We start from the raw sequence: 13,520 nt of genomic DNA, 5'->3' as shown, positions 1-13,520 counted from the left end.
ACAAGGAGACTACATCACCCCGGGCACAAGAAATTCAACGGCGATGCCTCCAGGGAGGAGAATGACGCCAGAACGCCATCATCGTCAACCAAGCTTGAGCTCGGCAGGGGTTTCGCCCAAATCTTATGCCAAGGAGTGACAGCAGCAATCTGACCGACCATGGAGAGGATGCAAGAAGAGGTTCTTCAACATGCCTTCAACAAGGAAAGACAGCCAGATAGCGTCAATCATCGTTGGCCCAATCAAAACTGAGCAGAGTTTTCACTCCGAACCCTTGCAAGAGATCCCGAAGACGAGACAACAAGTGCCGTGAATCCAACTGCTTGAGCCCTGGACAACTCGCACGAGCAGTGGGCACAATGCCGGCCGTCTCATCTGGCAGAAACGAAGCCACCGATAGCACCATCGGCCGCCGCCGCACGCCGCGGTGCCGTACGGACTCGCCCGCGACGACGGGAGGCGCACACTGATAGCGCCGGTCGCCGCCACACGCTGCGGAGCTGGATTCACCATTGACGATGGGAGGCGTGCACCGACAGCACGGGCCCTCGACTTGTGGCCCAGGGGCGGCCGCTGCCGGCACCGGTGTAGCCACCAGATCCACCGTCATGTGGTCCAGATCAGGCCGTCTGGCCAAGCTTGGGCGCTGAAGATGGAGAATGAGGGCAGGGAGAAAGTTGCGGGCGCCGGGCCACCAGCGAGCACGCGACCCATGGCGGCGACCCAAGGTCATGCACCGGCGTGCGGGGACGAAGGGGGGGGGGGGTGGGGGCGCCAGATCCGGTCCCATGGAGCACTGATCCGGTCTCATGGAGCACAGACCCGACCGCCCGGCCGAGAAACCTTGCCGGAGAAGGAGAGCTGGAGGGGGTGAGGCAGGGGGCAGCTTGGACGGCGAGCACCAACCCCGCACTGCACGCTCGCGACCAACAATGGGAAGGCCTCGCCGCCGCCGTCACCAGGGCCGTGCGGGGCTTCCCAGCAGCGGCGAGGTGGAGGGGTGGTGTGGGGCGGCGGCAGCGGCTAGGGTTTGCCGCCGCCCGAGTCGCCCGTGCGGGGGTGGGCGACGCAGGGGCCTTTTTTCGTACCGCAGAATCTTCACCTGTATAAAGTCATTCGTTGTACCAAATTAAATTGAGTCCTTTACCTGTATACCCTTATGAAAGTTGGTGCTTACCTCTATACCCCTAAAAAATTTAGTCGCACCTGTATACCACCGCTTGAACTTTTTTTTTACCTGTGTGTCCTTCCGTCCACTTTCTGTTAGAAGTTAACGGTTTAGCAGCCCTGACAAGTGGGATCCACAAATGGAAATGTCCATAATGCCCTCAGCCCATCCTCAATCCTCTCTGCCCCAAATCTGAACTGAGCGGTCGTGTTCTCCTCCTCTTTGCCTCGTTCCCCTCCGTACCCTACCTCACCGCGCGCCGCCGCGGCACCGCCGCCGAGGTCCGGCGACCCCGCCGCTGCCCGCACTCCGTCGACCGTCCTTCGGCGACCGCCCTCCCTCGGCGCCCCTCTGTCGCCCCTGGATCTGGGAGGACAGGGGGTGGCCGGCGTACTAGGGCCACCGCGGCTAGGGACGGCCGGCAGCGGAATCGGGGGTGGCGAAGTAGTACCGGCTGGGCAGGATGAGCCCGGGGAGCTGCCCGCCGGACCAGGGCATCGACAGAGGAAGCTCAACGAGCCGCGCGGTCCGTTCTATTCGCAGGCCAGGTTCAACCACATCGGCACCGGGGCCCAACGGCGATGGAGCACGCGGCCGCGTTCCTGCAGCTGGTGGCGATGCAGGTGGGCCCCGGCACGCCGTAGTTCTGGCGGGACTTCCTGGTGGGCATGCTCAAGCTGGTGGCGGCCACGGCTGTGGTCGCCATGGCCGTCGCGTTCAACTTGTTGGCGCCAATCTAGGGCCAACACACGAACGCGCTTGATCGCGCAGCGAGCGACGACACAATTTGCAGCGCCGATGCTCAGACCGGTCAGACCGGTTCGCCGGTGCAGAACGGCGAAATCCGACGAACGCTCGCCCGGGAGGGACCCCGTCAGGGCAAACGCGCGTAGGGTTGTTTTAGGATCGGCAGGCCACCTAGAACGCCTTCAGACGTCGCGGAGACGAAGGAAGAACAGCAGAAAAGGGTTGAAAGGAGCTAGTGTTTAGAGACAAAAGTAAATGCAATAAACATAAAGAAAAGTAATGTATTGATGTATTTTAATCGATTGGATGTCTCAATCGGCCGTGACCCTTTATATTTATAGGGTGGGTGAACTTGTCCCGCAAGAAATCCTATTACAAGATCCAAATCTATGAAAAACCCTAGTTGTATTCGGACTCTACCTGGACCGGTCAGACCGGTCGGTCCCTGCCAGACAGGCCACAGTGGTTCGACCGGTCAGACCGCTCGGTCAGACCGGTTGGTGTCAATTTTGGCTGTCAACATATGCCCCCCTGTTTTTTGGTAAAGCTTGCTTGCCAAAAAACATTCTTCTGAGCCAAAATTGTCTAAGGGCGATAATTAACACTACATCGGCCATTTTTTGTACTAAAGGCGATAAACAGTTATCGGCCATGTTTTGCTCAAATCGATGTTGAAACAACTTGTTTGGGCCGCCACACCTTCTTCATTATCGCTGACGTCTTCGGCACGGCCTCCACTTGCTGTTCCATCGACTCCTTCTTGCGTATACGTTGCAGCCTTCGCTTCTGAGTACGAGACAAGCCTGAGGGACACCACCTTGGCTGTAAATACTTTGAATCTTGCTCCTTTCTCTTTTCATTCTCTTTGCTGCAATCAACATCTTGTTTGACCGGATTATTGCTAGCAACAATCGGTCTTTGTAATAATGCATGATTTGGATACATAGGAGGATATTGAATATAATATGATTGCATATGCATCCTACTATAATCCATAGGTGTATAAAAGTAAGGATACCAGCAATACCATGGAGCAATCGGTCCACTAGATGAAGTATAATTACCTCGACTCGATTGCTCTTGATGTCTTGACGATGATCCCGTATCCTTAACTTTGCTTGTTTGCCCCTTTTGTCTCTGAGCACTCCCTTTCATCTCATATTTGGCCAAGAGTTCCTTAAAACTCGGCCTTGTCTTGATTTTGGAGGAGTTCCCAGATTTACTGGGCGCACCGGTCAGACCGGTTCTAGAACCGGTCAGACCGGTCGGACCGGTCAGACCGGTCGACTCGGTATCGACCCCTTTTTCCTTGTCCTGCCCCCCGAGCGTTGAAGCCTCTGTTGCAACTCGAGGTGTCTTGCTCTGCAGCACCTTTTTCTCATGCCTTTCCTCACCAACCACCACATTTTTCCCTTTAGTCGATTCGGTTTGATGCGGCCGAATCAATACTTTTGGATTTGACAACTCAAGTGTATGAACAGGAAAATGATTTTGATCAATTTGCATCGCAGAAACAACCAATCGTCCTTCATTTATAGCCGATTGTATTTGTCTACGAAGAACATTGCAATTATTAGTGGCATGAGAAAAAGTATTGTGTAACTTACAATATGCACACCGCTTCAATTCCTCCGTTGATGGAATAGTGTGAGAGAACTTAATCTTCCCAAGCTTTGTCAATTCATCAAAAATTCTATCACACTTTGTCACATCAAAGGTGAATTTAATCTCATCTTGACGATTTTTAGAAATCGGCTTTAAAGAAGTACAAGTGCTGGGCTTATCACTATATGACCATACAAATTGAGCAGCATATACTTCATTACCCTCATCGTCTGAAGATTCTCCTTGTAGCATATGCATACTAAGACGATCGGGTTTAAACTTAGACTCTTTGCTTCGGCTTTCTTGAGCCAAAGCCCTCTGCAACACTTGATTAACAGTTAGAAACTCATATCCTTCTAATTTTTCTTTAATATGAGATCTCAAACCATTAAGAGCTAATTCGGCAAGATCCTTTTCAGAAATAACCAAGCTATAACATCGGTTTTTTGTATCTCTAAATCTTCTAATAAATTCAGCAACAGACTCATCATGTTTTTGCTTAACCGATGTTAAATGACATAGCCTCAACTCATTTTCACCATTATAAAAATGATCATGAAATTTACGCTCTAGTTGAGACCAAGTTTGCACAGAATTAGGTGCTAATGCCGAAAACCATGAAAAAGCAGTGCCAGATAAAGACAAAGGGAACATTCTAATTTTCAAATGATCAAGACTCCCATAAATTCCCATTTGTGCATTAAACTGACTAATATGCTCCCATGTAGTTCTACTATCCTCCCCAGTGAATTTAATAAATTCAGGCACCTTGAAATTCTGAGGATATGGTATGGAATCAAAATTCTCAGGATAAGGCTTTTGACAGACTAGAGTTTTGTCCTTCAATTCTACGCCGAAAGTTTCTTTAAACATAACAGCCAAATCTTTCTTATGCTTCTCGAGTATTTGATTAAAATAAGAATTATTTGGCCTTTGAACATTGGTATTGGAGCTATTCGGCACATGCGGTATATGATTCGGTTGTATATATGGTATTTGCTGCAAATGTCCATTATTTGGCATTGTACCATATGAATAACCTGAACCCTGAGGAGGCATAGTGTACGAATTATTCATTCGGCTAAAGCCAGCCGAAACATAAGGTACACTAGTAATTGGTTTAGGAGACGATGGATATGCAACTAAAGCTCCAGAACTGATCGGACCGATTGGAACCGGTCCTCCATGACCGGTCTGACCGGTCTACGAGACCGGCCCGACCGCTCCATGACCGGTCCGACCGGTCCGAGAGACCGGTCCGACCGCTCCATGCGCGTGATACTGCTCTGGAGTTTTCTGACCATAAAAATTCATCGGCATGCCGTATTGGGGTACATGTGCTGCCGATAATTCAAGATGCATAGTATTATGATAAAAAGTGCCATCAATATTAGGTCTAGGAGTACCACTATCATCAATCAAAGGTTGCTTGCCTAATGATTTATCAATCATATTTTGAACAGTAGCAAGAATCTTTTCTTGACCATTAACCACCAATTGAGTAATTTGCTCTAAAGTAGGCGGTGTTGTAGCACTTACAGTAGCACTTGATTTGGCTTGCTCATCTTCATCCGAAAGAATGACCACCTCCTTGTCTTTAGAGATATCACCCTTCCGATTCTTGGAGAAGTGAGACAAGAACCACCGACGTTTTTCTTCAAGTTCTTTTTCCTTGCGCCGCTTGTTCTCCTCTTCACACTCCTTTATGAAGGCTTCATAAGCTTGACGATCCTCGGGCGGCAATTCATCAACAGACGGTCTGCTGATGTTATCGGGATCGATCTCACCAGGATTCGACAGCTTCACCATGGTAGTAGATGTAGTAGATTAGATCGGTTTTACAACCAAGATCTTTCTTCCCCAGCGGAGTCGCCAAAATATGTTGGCGCCAATCTATGGCCAACACACGAACGCGCTTGATCGCGCAGCGAGCGATGACACAATTTGCAGCGCCGATGCTCAGACCGGTCAGACCGGTCGGGGTAACCGGTCAGACCAGTTCGCCGGTGCAGAACGGCGAAATCCGACGAACGCTCGCCCGGGAGGGACCCCGTCAGGGCAAACGCGCGTAGGGTTGTTCTAGGATCAGCAGGCCACCTAGAACGCCTTCAGACGTCGCGGAGACGAAGGAAGAACAGCAGAAAAGGGTTGAAAGGAGCTAGGGTTTAGAGACAAAAGTAAAGGCAATAAACATAAAGAAAAGTAATGTATTGATGTATTTTGATCGATTGGATGTCTCAATCGGCCGTGACCCTTTATATTTATAGGGTGGGTGGATTTGTCCCGCAAGAAATCCTATTACAAGATCTAAATATATGAAAAACCCTAGTTGTACTCGGACTCTACCTGAACCGGTCAGACCGGTCGGTCCCTGCCGGACAGGCCACAGTGGTTCGACCGGTCAGACCGCTCGGTCACACCGGTTGGTGTTAATTTTGGCTGTCAAACACAACTTCTCGCAGCGCCTGGGGCTCGAGGGCGAGATGCTCTACGCCATGGCGCACACCTTCCTCCAGCTCTCCGTCATTGGCTTCGTCCTCCAGTTCATCTTCACCCAGAAGAACGCGCTCTGGCTACGGGTCCAAGGTGCAGCACCGCAGCTACGGGTCCGCCGCCGTCGACTACGCCACCGGCGTGGCTTCCAGCGCGGGCGGCGGCGCGTCGTTCGACGCGAAGAAGTGGCACGACGCCATGGCCAGGCTGGGGTGGGGCGTGCTCACGCCGGTCGGCGTCGCCAACGTCTTCGTCAGGCTGTTCGTCGCGCACGAGGCCGCCACCTTCTAGGCTTCTACGGCGTCTTCCTCGTGGTCTGGGTCCTCGACTCGGTTGTCCTCGAGGTCAGGCTCTGGAGGTCCGCTGCTGTTCAAGGAGAAGGGCAGCTACAACCACATCCATACAGCACAAGAACAAGAAGGGCGAGGCGGCTGACATCGGGACGAATATGCATTTTTTTTTCTTGTTTTTACCTTGGTGAAATATCTGTTTTGTCAGTGTGGGATTGTAGCACGCGCATGTTGAATTGCCTATTCTCGAGTGAGAGAGTACCACAAATCACTCAAGTGAGATATAGCTTTCCTTTTTTTTGAACGCAGAATCGCCTATTCTACTATGCGCTATTTTATTTATTTTCATTTGTTTTTAACATTTTTATTTATTTGCATTAAAAGTAAGTGGCATCACGGGCAGCTCCTCTCTCACAGTCATCACGGCGACTCCCGGTCTCTTCGGTCACAGTCATCACAGGCGCCTCCCCTCCGTTCAAGGTCCTCCCACAGCGCAAGGGTACAATTGTTTTTCTCCATCTCCGTTAGGTACCGTTAGTATCCATTCTAGGGTTGAAAACGAAAACAAAAATTTTTGGTTACCGGGAACTGTTTTTGAGATTTTACCGAGATTTTGGTGTAAACAAAAATGAAAACGGCTACCGAAAATATGAAAACGGAAACAATATTTTTATCTGAAACTGAAAGCGAAAACGATTTCAGTCTCTATCGACCGTTTTCGAAAATTATTGTATTTATCCGGTAATTTACCGCTGGTATTACCGTATTTGAAGCTCAGCCCAATACATGCTTTCCCGGCCCAAAAGCTCGTGGGCTTCCCGGCTGGCCTAGCCTTTTAGGCTAACCCTAACTCTAGTCTCTCTTTGAATTTAGTTAATGATCATGTATGACTATGTCACGTATGCTGTGTGTAACTTTATGCCATACTATCGTGCATGCTACTATGTGTCAGTTATCATGGATTGGTTCGATATTTGGATTAATATATCTTAATCGAATCTTCACTACTTGCATATGAGATGTGTCAATAGTTAATATTATGCTCTATTGTTTGATATGTTTATTGTTTTTTAAATATCGTTTTGATGGGTTTCGATCGTTACCGATGTGTTCTCGACCGTATATTTTTGTTTTCGAAATTACCGGAATACCGGCGTCGTTTCCGTTTCCGAAAATACCGTACCGCTTTCGTTTCTGATGAAAAATTATGAAAGTGAAAGTGGTGCAGTTTTTCGCCGACCGTTTTCATCCCTAATCCATTCCGTCTAAATGGGCATAGGGGTAAAGAAAACTACGCACGAGGGTATATAGGTGCGACTGAACTTTTTAGGGGTATGGAGGTAATCACCAACTTTCGTAAGGGCATACAGGTAAAGGACTTTAGCATCAATTGGTGAATATAAAATCTCGATCATCTCCTCAAATTCTGTGGTCGTACATGTATGTATGTAAGCTCAGAGCAAGGATAATAGTCCCAGCCGGCTGCTGGCTGGGAGGGTGCCAGCGCACCGTGTGATGGACGCGGGCTCCGCTGATATTTAATGCAACGCTGTTCAGCCAGCCAATAGCAGTGCGCACATGCGTCTTCGCCGGATGAGAGTGGGCGCATCACAAGTCGCCCGCCCAACTCTCTCTCCATTCCTCTCACTTACACTCAGATTTCGCCCGTATCACACCCATTAGTATACTTGCTCTCATGCTACTTAAGCTTGTATGGGGGATCGAGCAACGCTTCTTAATTGCATTGCATTTGCATGCAAGAAACCCAAAAAAAAAATACATTGGGCATGAAACCATGAACCGATGAACGAATGTCTAACCCTGCAACAAGGCTGCAATATGCAATATATGCATGCATGGTCTATGATGATGATGCACCTTTGACTAGCTACCTCTATCCGTGCATGTGGGCTGGGGCCTGTATGAAACCATATGGAATGAACGCGCGCCAGCTTATCAGCACATGGAAATGCTATGAAGGTAAAAAGAAATTCTAGTGTTCGTTCATACCAATAAGCACGGCTTTAATTTAATTAGAAGAAGCAGCGAACACGTACAAGCAAGCAAAGCACACGCATGCAAAGCCGTAGCTAGTGCTGCGTCTGATGCACAAGCACAACCTAACTATGAAATCGGCCACCGTCCTTGCTTTACCTTCCTTTTTTTTCAACAATGTTATACCATGCATTCTCAGCTAGCAAAGTTTAGCACAATCACTCGACGATCTCTTCTCTTTATTCTAGCAAAAAAGGAGAGAAAAAAGGTGCAGATTTTGCATATGAAGCAAAGCAGAAACCACGATGCCGCACAAGCAGGGGCGGAGCTGGCGGTGGGTTAGGGGGGCTTCAGCCTCCCCTACCGCCGCCGGAGCCATGAAGCCCCCTAGAGCCCCCCCCCCCCCCCCCCCGAATTTTTTATGCTGGATGCAAGGTGTAGGGGAGGCTGGAGGTTGAAGACGAGCTGTACTCGCGTTGCTATGAATTGGGCCGAGAAACACACTATGGCGGCCCACTAAGATGTCAAGCCCAAGGACCAGGAGAGATGGAGACCACAGAATCGAAACCCCATCGCGCATCCCCCACCTGTCCACCAGGTTCGTCGCTCGCGCAGGCAGAGACGGCGCAGGCGCAGGGTGGGCTCAGATCCAGATCCAGGCGGTGGCGGTCGGTGGGCAACTGGCCTGGGCATTGGGCAGGCGCTAGCGCGGCAGCGTCCACAGCGGCGAGCGGCCACCGCCCACCCGCACGGGGCCAGAGCCCGCGCGCGGCACGCCTGCGCCGCCCCTCTCTCGCGGCCTCGCGCGCCTGCGCGGCTGCGCGGCCTGCACGCTGCACCCCTGCGACGGTGCTGCCAGGCAGGCTGCTGGCGTGCTCCTACTGGCTGCTGCCGTGTTGGATTGAATCGAGCCGAGGAGGTGCTAGTGCTGCATAGCTGCAGCCTGCAGGGGCCATGGGCCACGGCCAGCGCCCAGCACACCAGGTATGAATCGATTTCTTTATTCAATTTCTATTTTACTTCTATGATTCAATTTCTAATTTCAATAATTCAATATTTGATTGGTAATTTGGTAATTGGTATGTCAGATTTCAGAATGTCAAAAAGAACTATACAATCATACTTTTAGTTCAAGTGCTTCAACTCCACACACTAATGAGAGCACATCTGAACCAAAGAAATCTAGAGTGGAGTTTAGTCATTCAGATTTAATTGGGGACCCTGGAAAGCGCAAACCAATTGATGATTATCAGCCTGAAATTAGAGATCAAGTAAAGTCATATGCTTTGAATGGACCAACTCAACCTCGTAATATCATATTTCCTCGTAAATGGATGAGTGGTGAATTTAGATCTTTTCAGAAGACTTGGTATGATGAGTTTGATTGGCTAGAGTATAGTGAGTACAAGAATGCAGCTTATTGCTTGTATTGCTATCTTTTCTTTAATTCAGCAAAGCCTGAAAAGTTTGGTAGTTCGGTCTTTGCACATCAAGGTTTTGTGAATTGGAAAAAAGCTAAGGATATTTTTAATAACCACAATGTTTGCAAGACTCATGTAGAAGCTAGGCTAAAGTGTGAAGACTTTATGAACCAAAAGACAAATGTGGGTAGAAAATTAGTTCAAATTAGCAAGGAGGAAGAAAAGCGTTATGAGATTCGATTGACAGCTTCCTTAGGTGTTGCAAGATTTCTCATAATGCAAGGGGATGCTTTCCGTGGACATGATGAGTCTTCTACTTCCCTTAACAAGGGTACATACAGAGAAATGATTGATTGGTACAAAGATAAGGTTGAGATAGTGAAGGAGGCATATGAAAAAGGTTCTAAAAATTGCCAAATGTTATCTCCTGATATACAGAAGGATCTTACAAAAGCTTGTGCAGAAGAAGTCACGAGTGTCATCATGGATGAGATTCGGGGTAAAAAATTCTCAGTGCTTATTGATGAGTCTCGAGATGTATCAATAAAGGAGCAAATGACAGTGATTCTAAGGTCAGTAGTTACATTTTCTTGTCTAAATTTTTACCTCTATTTCTACAATTATACTAACACATACTAAAATTTGACATGCAGGTTTGTGAATGATGAAGGGAAAGTGATGGAGAGATTTCTTGGACTTCAGCATGTTCAAAGTTGCACAGCTATTGCATTGAAAGAAGGGACATCTAGACGTAGAAAGCAAAAGGTAACAAACATGCATTACTATCATGTCGAGATTTTTCTTGTCGCCATTGATGCCATCTTGACTGAGCTGAATCATCGGTTTAGTGAAACTAGTTCAGAGTTATTAGTATGTATGGCTTGTTTTAACCCACGAAAGTCCTTCTCTAATTTCGATGTGGATAAACTTGTGAGACTTGCTGAAATTTATGCTGAGGATTTTGATATTGGTGACCTTACTGTTTTGCCAAATGAACTTAAATCCTTCGTCAACCGTGCTAGAAGAACTCCAGAATTCCTTGGATGTACTGAACTTGGAAAAGTTGCTGAAATTATGGTCAAGACTAATATGAACACATCTTATCAGTTGGTTTATCGTCTCATTGAGCTAACCTTGATACTACCGGTGGCAACAGTTTCAGATGAGAGGATATTTTCAGCCATGTCCATTATAAAGACAGATTTGCGTAGTAAAATGGGTGATGAATGGCTCAATGACTTGATGATATGCTATAACGAGAAGGAGATATTTAGAAAAATTTGTAATGAAAAAAATCAAAAAGAGGTTTCAAGAGATGAAGAAATGTCGTATGTTATTGCCTAAAAAATTAATGGTAAACTTTGTTCTATTCTAAATTCATAATTTGGATGTCCATATATGTTTGACTAATTAATTATGTCTATTTCTGTAGATTGCTTCTTCGGATGAATAATGGGCGTCTATTAGTTTCGTAATTTAGCTTTTCGGTATGGATAAACCGCATCCTTTAATTTTCATGATGTATTTTGTGATTTTTATTGTCCATCGATGTTTTAATATAAGACTACTTCAAACTATTATATTTGTCTTTCATGAGGTGTCGTAGTGGTGCCATGTCGTTGTGGCATTTTTTTCTCAGCCCCTCCTAAATTTTTTCCTGGCTTCGCCACTGCGCACAAGTGGCGGCGGTTAGCATGCATGCATGCTTGAGTGGGCTACTTATCGATCCAGCTGCTTTTGATCTGGCAAAATTGCTTTCCAAGGCAGTGTTTAGTTGCAAAAAGATGCGAAAAATATTTGTGAAATGCACTGTAGTACTTTTCGTTTTTATGTGGTAAATATTGTCCTACCATAGACTAACTAAGCTCAAAAGATTCGTCTCACAACGTACATCAAAACTATGTAATTAGTTTTTTTATTTACTTACATTTAGTACTTCATGCATGAATTATTTGTTATATTTAATGTTTCGATGTGATAAAAAATTCGAAAAGTTTGGAAGAGTCGGGGGAACTAAACACAGCCAAGTGTTTCTATATAGCTGCTAGCTAGCAGTCGATCGAGCAATTACTTTTTGTTTTATTTTTTCCTGCTCACTGCTGGTTGGTGGCATCATGCCCTAGTGAGTGACGTCACAAATAAAGATGAGATCGACTCATGATGTGATGTTACGCGACCGATCTAGCTAGCAGGACCCGTAACTAACCATTTTAGTGCTCGATCGATTATTGATCGATCCAAATTGCATGATGAGGAGGATGCATGTGTAAATGCGTGCCAATGAAGACCTAAACTCGATTAGCTAAACATATAGAGTATCCGATACGGTGGCCATCAACTTCATCAATACATATAAAAATATAGTTTCATTCTTCTAAAACCGTTATTAAGAAGTAGTATATGTGTGCTTAGGGCACTGCGGTTTCGCCAATGATCTAACAATTAAAAATTCATTGAAGAAAAGCTTTCTTTTCTGATCGTACCAAGGTGGAGTTCCTGTATATGCAGCATGATTTGCCTTTTCCAGCGCGTAATAGTAGGATTTGTCGGTTGCTGATAGATTGAGTCGACTGTACATCTGATGAAGCGGCGTGATTGATACTCGTTCCGTTCCAAATTATAAGTCATTTTGTTATTCTTAGAGAGTCAAAATATTACAAGATTGATCCAATTTTATTATGAAATAATTATACAATAAAATACTAACACATTTATGATGTTAAATAAGTATCATTATATTCCATTCTTCATTAAATATAATTTCATATATAGTATATCTATTTAGTACTATAAATTTTTTATAATTTTAATTAAATATAAAAATAGTTTGACTCTCTAAAAAATTATTAGAATAACTTAAAAATTGAAATAAACGGCTGCTCCGAGGTGGCTATTCTATTCCAACACGCACCGGACTCGCCCTGTCCTCCGATCCGATCCCTTTCTAGTACTCGCGTCGTCACATCTCTGTCAGACTTCCACCACCACCGCCAAGAGCTTTAACTAACTTTGATCTGCTCCGGGCGATATGATAAATCCCAGCACAAATCGGGTAGCTGATTCATTAATTTCTGCCCGCGGCCCATCTCCCTTTAAATCATATATATCCATATCCATCGCGGCTATATATATATGGTAGGTTAATCTGCATTGACCGCATGTCCGAGCTAGTCCACTTTGGAAATTAAATGTACTAAACGGCATACCCAGGGCCGTAGGCGGCTTTCCACCCTACGCAAGGTCTGGGAAAGAGTTATTTTTAAGTCTCAAACCTTACCCACATAAATGTGTAGAGGCTGGAGCTCGAATCCGAGACCTTGTATGTGGCGAAAATTAAACTCAGATAATCTGATGATAAAAATAAGATGGATAGTGCGATGACTCAACAGTGGAACTTTTGATTGCTGGGCTGTAATTGATGGGGTACCTTGGTAGTGGCGATCGACCTGTCTCTGTCATCGATATTCCATGGAATGAAGCTGGTTGTGTGTGCAGGGTTATTATTAAGGATCGAGCTTGAAGAGGAATATGCTGCACCGAAAGATACTCTTGATGATCCCCTTGTTGTTCATCAGTCCTCCGCTCATTAGTGGTGTCTGCACCCGGCCCGTCACTCACCGGTTTTGTGTTTGATGCATCGTCTTAGACTCTTGGTGCGTGCGTGCGTGGCGTTCACATATAGTACTAGAATTTGCCCGACATATATTATATATAGTTCCAATAATGTACCAAACGTCTGAAATTATTACCTATACTTTTACGTAGCAGTGTGTTAGTTCAAGAAATAATGTGTGTCGTCGT

General features: G+C 46.3%; 1 protein-coding gene across 1 annotated transcript; it reads left to right on the top strand.

The window, feature by feature from the left end:
- The first annotated feature begins 1,347 nt into the window (after positions 1-1,347).
- On the top strand, positions 1,348-11,308 carry LOC120669495. Its single transcript, XM_039949236.1, has 4 exons — positions 1,348-1,889; positions 5,973-6,579; positions 9,387-10,059; positions 10,660-11,308. Exons 1-4 carry the CDS (start codon positions 1,837-1,839, stop codon positions 11,061-11,063), a joined length of 1,737 nt encoding a protein of 578 aa, XP_039805170.1. The 5' UTR covers positions 1,348-1,836; the 3' UTR covers positions 11,064-11,308.
- The last annotated feature ends 2,212 nt before the right edge of the window (positions 11,309-13,520 follow it).

Source organism: Panicum virgatum, chromosome 4N, assembly GCF_016808335.1.
Source record: "Panicum virgatum strain AP13 chromosome 4N, P.virgatum_v5, whole genome shotgun sequence".
NCBI lineage: Eukaryota > Viridiplantae > Streptophyta > Magnoliopsida > Poales > Poaceae > Panicum > Panicum virgatum.
Note: the sequence above shows the minus strand (reverse complement) of the source record. Positions and strands in the feature narration are given on the sequence as shown.